Below are 9965 nucleotides of genomic sequence, written 5' to 3' on the forward strand. Positions count from 1 at the left end.
GCTTAGACTTCTCCATTAGGTTTGTGATGAGCAACACACTGAATGAAGAATGTGTTAGTTGCACCTTTTATGCACTATGTAGGACAGCATACAAAATTATGAAGATATATATATTTTGTAATGTACTCCTGAGGCTTTGGAGAGGGAATAAAATGCAAATGAAGTGAACAGAGGCAAAAACAGATTGACCATTTTTTGCTGGCACACATTATGTAAATGTAGTGGTCTCAGAGTGCACCAGTTCTTGTAGTCAATATGCTACGCTGTTCCAGGCTGTTTAAAGATTTCTTGTTATACCTAAAGCAAAGTAACTATTTTCTTTCATAATGGATGTGTTTAATGTAAATATGTTTTAATACAGAAAATGAGCACTTATGTACATCATATTTATTCTAATGGATTTTTTAAAATAGGATTGTGAAATTTTCTCTCTACTTCCCTGTTTTCTGAATAGCCTAACAAGTAACAGACTTAAGAACAAACATTTTTGCTCGTGGAAGAACAATGTTAACATTACTTTTAATCCTGTTATTGCTAAAGTTTCTTATTTCTACCCAGAGCTCATGAACGTAGTTGCAGAGGCTGACTTTACCGCAGTTAATCTCCTTTGGCTACTCATCTAATTCATTAGAAAAAAGAGATGTCTTCAGTTTCACTGATACTAAAAACAACCTAGGGAGATTACTAGATTGAAACTAGATTTTTGTTAACAGCTCTGCAGCTGAAGACATGCTTAGGTATGTCTTTAGATCTCTTTACAAATTAATTGTCCTTTCCCCCTGTTACGATGGTAGCAATGCATTTAAGAATATCTTCTGGCTGTGATGCAAGTAACTAAAGGATGTACTTCTGTGCTCATAAGGAACTGCTTTTGAAAAAATACTTTGTTTCACGCTTCATTTTGTTTGGCTTTCTTTTATTTTTTAAGAGAAGGAGAGACAGATTACTTAATTGTTTTTGTGCAGGTTCAAAACCTCAGTGTTACATTAATGATTTTTTTTTTTAATTAAAAATCTATGTTGCATTTTTGTAAGGTTGTTGTCTTGAAGCAAGGTGATGGTTGAGATGGTTAAATTGGGAGGTATGTTTTATGATTTCCTTCCTAGAAATCACAATTAGGAAATAAAAGCATTACTTTGAAACCATATACTTAAAAAAAAAATATCCAGAAATAGATTTCTATTTGAGGACAAATTTTCTGTTCTTGAATACTTTATTAGACTTGCACTGTTTTGTCAGGTTAAATGAGAGGTGTTTGCACAGCTTTAATGCAGGCACTCTTAAATCTGTCTCTTTCTTAAAAACCTTCCTTTAGTTGCCTGCTAGGCTTTTGTGTTTTCAACAAAAGCAGAGTTCTGGAGAATTCCTTTTCTAAAGGAAATCTTTTAAAGCGGACAGAGCCCTCAAATCTCTAAAGCATGCAAAATACTGCATTGTCTGTTTGCGTATTATGGTATAAATACTGTTGTTTTTCGTCCCTCTAAAAATTGAGGTGGCTTTTGAGACTTTAGTTAAAAAACGTTATTAATACAGCAAAGTTTGCAGGGATTAGACTCTCAGAGGCACAAGCAAAGCAAGCAAGCTTTTTTGACTAGTAAATACTGCTTCAGGATGTTACCTTTTTTTCTGAGTTATGTCACTTGGCTTAACTGTGCAACAACATGCATCAGAGGTGGCTGTATTAGATGCAAACATGACAAAACAATTTTGTTCACGTATGTGATCTTGATCTAGGTCCATCTTGACTGGCTTCTGCTATGATTTGAACTCTTGTGTTGGGTGTTGTCTTTGGAAGGAAGGAAGGAGTAAAACAAAGAACTTTGGACTCTAAAGGATCATCTGAGTTATCTTGCTGCTTAACTTTGTGGAAAGTGCATAGGGGACTCAGTGCCTCAAGAGGAGATGAAATTTATAATATTTAGAGGACTGCATTTGTGTATGCATTATTAGTATGTATTTTTGCTATTGTATATCTTAACATCATTTTCTTTTTTTCAGGCTGAGTATGTCCAGCTTGTCACTGAACTTAGAATGACAAGAGCCATTCAACCTCAGATAAATGCCTTTTTACAAGGCTTCCATATGTTCATTCCACCATCTTTGATTCAACTTTTTGATGAATACGAACTGGTAAGCAGAAATGCCTGTACTGTTGGTCAGAGACTTTGTGCAGCACCACCCTTCCTTGGTAATGGTGTAGAAGCAGAGCCCAGAGAATACATACTTTGTATCTTTCATTTCAGTCCTTTCATTTGCACCTATCAATGAAGGCCTCAATATGAGTATTCCTGCTTAGTGTCACAGGAAAATGCTGGTGATAAATGCTTTAAACTGTACCTTGAGAACTGTTGTCCACGTGTGTGTGTGTATATTTTTTTTAATTTTTTTTTCTTTTCTGGAGGACAGAATTGGAGGACAGAATTTCTTCAGAAAATCATGAGATGCTGTGTACTGTCTTCACTTTTTTTGTTTGTTTGTTTCAGAATCAAATTGGAATAAGTTTTTTAGGGTAGTTTGTTATTCTGCAACTAAGGCATCTCAAGTTTTGTTTCAAGTCATGGTAAAACTTGGAGCTTTTATTTTTAGGTTCCTTCATTATAATTTCCATCTCTTGTTGTAGTGTGCTTAAATTAGAGAGATCATGTACAGTTGGCTGATTTCAAGAATCTTTTGATAGTAAAACTTAGTAGTAACACAAGATTCTGTAAGGGTGAAACTAAGCAGAAAAAGAACTGTAATCTTTTTTTGAATTATTACTTAAAAGCATTACCTTTTCAAATAGCACAAACATTTGAAATTAGTGGGTAGTCAAGACTAACGAAAAGCTGTGTGCTTCTTTTGAAGGAGCTTTTGTTGTCTGGTATGCCGGAAATTGATGTGAATGATTGGTTAAAAAATACAGAGTATACCAGTGGCTATGAGAGAGGAGACCAAGTAATCCAGGTAAAATATTTCTTTTGAATAATAATGATTGTTGCATTTTAATCCACAAGAAAGATGTTTTTTTTCTGTTTCTGTGTGTGTGTGTTTTCGTGGAAGCTTATTTTGGTTAAAATTTGTGGAGCTTTTTTATACTGTGTTCCTATATTAAGTGACTTAGTTATGTATAAATTTGATGTGAAAATTGCTGTAATTTAAGATACAGACAATTTATTGTTTTACCGTGATCTTCTCAAATACTGTAAGTATTTGATGGAAAATACAAACTGACTTATTTCTTCTTTAGTGGTTCTGGGATGTTGTGGAAGAACTAACTCAGGAAGAGAGAGTGCTACTATTACAGTTTGTTACTGGCAGGTGAGAAACTCTAACAAGAAATATGTTGTTTGGATACTCTTGAAATAAGTCAACAGACTTCAGATTATATACCTAGAAACTGCTGTGAATATTTTTGGTGTTCAGTGTGTTTATCAAAATAGACAAAATTGCTTCCCTAGTCCTGCTCACCACACCATTCCTGATGCAAGCCAGGATGCCATTGGTCTTCTTGGCCACCTGGGCACGCTGAAGGCTCATAAACAGCAGACTGTCCATCAATACACCAAGGTCCCTTTCTGTCAGGTTGCTTTCCAGCCACTCCTCCTCAAGTCTGTAGGGTTGCCTGGGGTGGTTGTGACCAAAATGCAGGACCCGACACTGGGCTCTGTTGAAACTCATACAGTTTACCTTGGCCCATCAATCCCGTCTATCCAGGTCCCTCTGTAGTGCCTTTCTCCCCTCAGGCAGATCAACACTCCCTCCCAACTTCTTGTCTTCTGCAAACTTACTGAGTGTGCACTCAATCCCCTCCTCAAGATCATTGATAAAGATGTTGAAGAGGAGTGGTCTCAGTACCAAGCTTCTGTATAGCTAATTTGCTGCCTCAGGCAATTTTCAAACAACGAGGTAATGAATTTAATGACACTTCATATTTGCCTTCCTGTTGCGTATTTATGTGTCTGTTGGCTTCTCCAGTGAGTACTGGATAGAATCATTAAGTGGCTTGAGTTGGAAGGAACCTTCAAAATCATCTAGTTCCAACCCCTTTGCCATGGGAAGGAACACATGCCACTGTAAGTTTTGAATAAATATAAGTTTTACTATTAGAGACAACTAGGTATGATTTTAATCGGTGTAAACAGAACTTCTTTCTCCTAAAGCTCAGTTGGATTTGATGTTAGTACAGCATGACAAGATCAAGTGAAAGTGTAACCATAAGAAAGACTGTTTGCTTTTTTAGTATTTCTATATTCCAGTCGTTCTTCAGGAAAGCCACTTTTGCTTCCTTTTATGGTGTGAGCAATAAATTTCACTTGGATCTGGGTGTGTTGCCAAGGCTGTGTATACAGATAGTTTGCAAAGTGACATATGTTGGCTGAATTTTGTAGTTACTTCTTGCTTTGTTTCTTTTTCTGTAGTAGGTATAGACTCTACCATCTTTTTAACTTAGTGTTCCCTTCATACTTGAGGATCAGCAGAGCAGTTGACCTTTTCTTTGTTTATAAATTTTGTGATTAAGTGGTGGTAAAATACAAATTTAGATCATTAAACCGTGTCTTTTATAGGAAGAAATTTCACAGTCACAGACATATCATCAAATGGAACAGTCTTCAAAAATTATATTAGTTTCACTTGATTTATTATGAATTTGATTGGTTTTAGGGATCACAGGCAATTTAAGAAGATAGTTCTGTGCACACTAATCTTTCTTTATCCTCTACGGAAATGAGTCCTGTGATTCTTACTGCACATCTGCTGCCTGTCAGCTGGTGGTCTTCTATATTTTTAATGAGCTAATCCATTTCTAAATCAAGATGGCAAATAAGGATCTTTAAGATGTAGGGTCATGTTTAAAATGTTTAAAATACTGCTTAAAACATTCCCAATGATAATGAACATACTGAATGCCACTTCACAGACATTTGGGATAATAACCTGGATTCTCGGAGATACTTTCTACTGAGTAAACAATTGTGCTGCCTGATTAATACATGCTTGAGCACTGTTCATCCAATCATGTCCTAGAAAGTTCTAGTTCTAGGACATAGAATATTTAGATGCCAAGCTCTGAATTGGTGTACAGGCCAGTATTTCAAGTAAAATTTTACGTTAAAGTTATATCTGATTTCAAACGATTTTTTTTTTCTAGCTGGATACTCCACATTTTTTTTTTTAATGAGGAATTTAATTTAAGATTCTGTGTGTGCTGGTTTGCTGTCTGTATTCTAAATTTCCATTATTTTTCCCATTTCCCTTTAGTCTCTTCTGCGTATTCACTTAATTGATTTTTTTTTTTTTTGTGAAGCAGTACTATTCTTACTTTCCAGTTAAAGGCTATAAAATTAATTTTGTGAGTTGAATAACATTAATTACTTTTATGACAGTATCTTCAGTGTTTCTCTGACATCTCTAAATATTTCTGTAACCTTTCATCTTCTCTAGTCCTAAAGCTTTTTCTCTTCCATGTAGTAAAGGTTCACTTTGGTAGTTTCAGTACTTATAGCATTGAATTCATCAGTAGTATTAATTTTGAGACTTTTTCTTTTGACAGTGCGCTTTCCATCTCACCTAATGTTTCAGTGTCTGTGTTTTGGAGGAGCACTCTGAAGAAAAAGCCTAAATATTCTTGTGCCAGATATTCATGTTGGGGACCCAAACGTTTTCTTAATAACCACCTAGTTTATAACTGTATTTGGCTAAATATTTGTTAATTACCCATTGGCAAATTTTGATCAGCTTTTTAGTCAACAGTTGGAAGAAAGTGTTGAGTACTTACTGTATTACTAGTTTACTAATGTTTACTAGTATTCTTTTGGCTGCAGAGTTTTTAGGTTATTATACTGTGGATGTCTGCTCTTCTGATTTAACTTAGAAGACTGCAGTTTCTGTTAAGTAACAAATAAGGTATATGCTATTTTAAGGGAAACTCAATGTATTTGATAAATGTGATGGATATGATTATTCTTAAAACATAAAGTGAGTTCTTTCTATGCTGTTTTGTTTTGTTTTTTTTTTAATAGGATTATGCAAAATCTGTTAATAAAAAATAGATTGTAATATTATGATTCAGATGCAAGTTTAAACATTTCAATAGCTCTGGAGTTTCCAAAGCTAGAGAATTGTATTGTTGCTTTTGCTGAAGGCTGTTTGTACATGCAGTATGAAAAGTAGGATCTTGTGATCTTATTTACACATCTTTGAAAGGCTTTCTTTATAACATTGGCAGTGTTTTGTTGAGATGAAAACACATACTTGGAACTTTAAGCCAGCTATTTTGTGCACTGAAAGCCATGATTTTAATCTACTGTATGAAAAGCATTTTAATGAGTTAAATTATTTAAAAAAAAAAAAAAAAAAGTTAGCTAATAGTGGGCTGTTGACAAAATGAAGTCTGTATTTTATTGCTTATTTCAATGTAGAATTCTCCTGGCTCACAGAACAAAAGATCACTGCAGGGGATGCAGCACTGTATTAGAAATGCAAGCCAAAAACATGATACAAAAGAGTGTACTGCTGTAAAATCTTTACAGCTCTTTTGAACTGTGGCTACAAACACAATTGCATTTGTACACCAGGAATGGTATGCTGCAAATAATCAGTACTTCTCTTCATGGTGAGAAGTCATCAGTGCTGGGAATGATGTGTTGAATTGTGCTGCCATTAATCTAGGTGATTGAATACTATACTTGTGTTGGATACCAAAGTTGGTTCTTACTGCAGGGTCTGATATAGCTCCTTAGCATCTGGCAATAGCAACTTCCCCTTTTCTGCATTTTTGCCATGTAAGTTTACTTAGTGGAAGCTTTACTTCCTTTTCCCTTCTTATTCTCGTTTTTTAGTCACTTTTATTTTTTTTAAATTTATTTTCATTATCTTTAATGTGTTTTCCTCTAATCCTGAATGCTGACAATTGTTTTATATTTTATGGAAGGTTTATCTTATTTTATCAGATTCTTTCTTTGCTAGTTACAGAATCATAGAATAGATGAAGTTGGAAGGGACCTCATCCAACTGCAAAGGAGGGTCAGTTAGAACTGGATGCTCATAGTCTCATCTGGTCTCCAAGGACCCCACAGCTTCTCTGGGCAACTTGTTCCAGTGTTTGACCACCCTCAGAGTGAGAGAGGAAAACAACACAAAGCCCCCCTCAGGTTTAAATGCAATTTCCCAAGCTCTACTTTATTTATTCCCCCCTTTGGAAATTCAAACACACTGATCAGATTTCTCTGAGTTTCCTTGCTAAACAACTCTCCCTCCTCACATGGCAGGTGCTCTGGTCCCTTTGTGTCACTGGGCTCATCTTGCTGCAGCACATCCTTCTCTCTTCTTCCAGAGAGCATTTCCAAGTGTTTCCCACCAGGGCTGAACACAGGCAGGATTACCTCTTGGCACTGTTCTTGATGCAGCCAAAGAGTCTGTTGTCCTTTGATATGAGAATGCATTGCTGGCTCACGTTCAACTTCATTAGTTCTTATCCTTTTGTTGCACTTGTTAGACTTTTAAAAGACATTTGTAATGAGGACTGTAATAAAAACAGGTTTTACATTGTAATGCATACCAACTTCAGCTGATACAATTATCTGAACTTTACTGTATTTGTCTCAGTTTAAAATCTGGGAAGGATGCTGAAGACTTCATGTCTGTTATTCATTTACACTTCAATCCTGAAAAATATATTGAAAAGGAAGGGGAAAAAAAAAAAAGAATAAAATGATTAGTGAGAATGCATTCCTGATGATGTTAGTGATTTTTTTAAATATTGTTTTGCCATGGATTATCACCAGGTGAGAGTGTATATGATGTGATGGTTTTATTAGTTAAGATCTGAGATATTAAATCTGAAGTACTAAATGAAAAGATATATGAAAACACTTGGGTCAGTTGTTTCACAGGCAGTGACTGGAGAATAAACTTTTTAATACTGTACTTTAAAAACTGTAAATGTAAAAAAAAATGTAAATAAGGTGTGATAAATGTAATAATGTAATAAACTGAGGTAATGGTCTTATAAAAACTGGTTGAAGAAGTGAACTTGCTTTGCAAACAGGATTCTCCTAAATATCATTCAAGGAATTTGATGTATAATGCAAATAAATGTAAACCTGTGTGAGTGTTGTAATTATAAGTATTTAGACAATGTGAATTTTGATACTGATGTGAGAAAGGGAGAAAAGTATTGGTAACTTAAGAGATATTTGCAGTGTTACTAATGTATTTTTGGCTCAACTCTTCTTACAATGATCTAATTTCTGTGAGTATTCTCAGTTCCAGAGTGCCTCACGGTGGCTTTGCCCATATCATGGGTGGGAGTGGATTGCAAAATTTTACAATTGCTGCTGTGCCATATACTGCGAATCTTTTACCAACATCTAGCACATGGTATGTCAGCTACTTATTACAACACCTGAAAAATAAAGGTTTTTTTTTCTTGTAAATGCCAGTCAAAATACCAGCATTTTGAATATTTTCATTAAAAGGCCCCAAATCCTTGACAGTTGCTGGAGTATTCTCTCGCCATCATCCAGGTGGTAGTTGTATGTTTGGTTTTTTCTCTACTTCAGTCAAGTGAAATCAATCAAGGAATTTAAAAGTGAAATTATTGTGTTAACTACTGTGAAGAAAAAAAACCCTTTTCTGCAATATATATGAATGCTTCTCACTGGGACTGTAATGCAGAACTGGCTTCCTTTGCTCCTTGTTCACTGAATGTGACATCTTTGGAATTTTCAATTAGAAAACAAAACTTTACTCTTGCATTTCTTGTTCTGATGAGTTTTCCTTTCCTTTTTTCCTATTCTTGTTTATTTTTTTTTCCCCCTTTTCAGTATCAACATGCTCAAGTTACCTGAATACCCAAGTAAAGAGATCCTGAAGGACAGGCTTCTTGTGGCATTGCACTGTGGAAGCTATGGTTACACGATGGCATAATGAAGTCCAGAAAACTCCTCTGACTACTGATGTGAAATTCAGACTGGCAGAAGTTTTTTTGGAAGCCGTTAGTGGAATAGCAACTCGGATGCTGCAGTAAGGCTGAGTAATTCATACAGGACCATCAGGTTTCTTTCTCCATTAGATGTTGTCAAAGGAACTTTGAAATTGTCACATAACTTACTTTTCTCAGTACGATGTATTTTCATTTTTTCAAATGACAGGTCTGTATGGAAATTGGTTTACATGCTTTTCATTATCACCTCAGTCTGAATTGGGAAGTTTGTTAGAATCTCTTTCTACTGTCTTATTTTTGATTTTCAACTAGATGGTTGAATGGCATTTGTTTATTTTGCATTCAGCTAGCATACTGGCAATGGACAGGCTTGTACTTTATGCCTTGTTGCATGTGAAAGTGCAGTTTATTTTTTTTCAGAGAACACCAGGGAAAGTTCAATTTGGATATTGTACAGTAAGACAGATCTGATGTATTTTCCATTTCTTTGCATAGTAACAGAAATAAAATTTTATAACTTTTTAGTATTTTAATGTATATAGTATGTAAAGATTAGACTTACCACTGGAAAAATATCAGATGAAATTAATAGCTAATTTGTATTAGAATTTACACTATATTCTACTAAATATTTAAAGTATTTGTGACTTTATAGTTAACTTACAGTCTAGAATTTGTAAATATTATTTAAGTTCTATATTCATTTGTTTGGATGCCTTTGCTCTTTCCTTGACATAACTGTATGTTTAAAAGTTATTATTAAATTTTAATATTTTTACCAGAATCTGAATGTGACAAGTTTGTATGGTTTTGTATATTTGGGTTGTTTTTTTTTTTTTTGTTTTTTTGTTTTTTTAGGACTTTGTTCATCTTGTGTATAATTTTAAATTGTCGTGGAAGTAGCCTTTGAGAAGGCATTATTAAAGTTTATGGATAGACATTATCAAATGCACAGGGAAGGAACCTGAGCTTACTGAGAGGTTAACTGTCGAGGCTATCATAATTAGAATCTCATGTCAAAATTTATATAGAATTAGGGCAT

General features: G+C 34.6%; 1 protein-coding gene across 4 annotated transcripts in view; it reads left to right on the forward strand.

Annotated features, from left to right (window-relative positions):
- The window catches only part of HACE1 (HECT domain and ankyrin repeat containing E3 ubiquitin protein ligase 1), a gene marked incomplete at both ends in the record, with an annotated part of 49277 nt that extends 40370 nt beyond the window's left edge, over window positions 1–8907 (forward strand). For all 4 annotated transcript variants that reach the window (XM_079549992.1, XM_079549993.1, XM_079549994.1 and 1 more), the window contains 5 exons: window positions 1999–2130; window positions 2845–2943; window positions 3227–3297; window positions 8245–8358; window positions 8805–8907. In XM_079549992.1, the coding sequence (XP_079406118.1) occupies window positions 1999–2130; window positions 2845–2943; window positions 3227–3297; window positions 8245–8358; window positions 8805–8907 (519 nt within the window). The remainder of the gene's footprint in view (window positions 1–1998; window positions 2131–2844; window positions 2944–3226; window positions 3298–8244; window positions 8359–8804) is intronic.
- Between the last annotated feature and the right edge of the window lie 1058 nt (window positions 8908–9965).

This window comes from Tetrao urogallus, assembly GCF_951394365.1.
Source record: "Tetrao urogallus genome assembly, chromosome: 2".
Classification (NCBI taxonomy): domain Eukaryota; kingdom Metazoa; phylum Chordata; class Aves; order Galliformes; family Phasianidae; genus Tetrao; species Tetrao urogallus.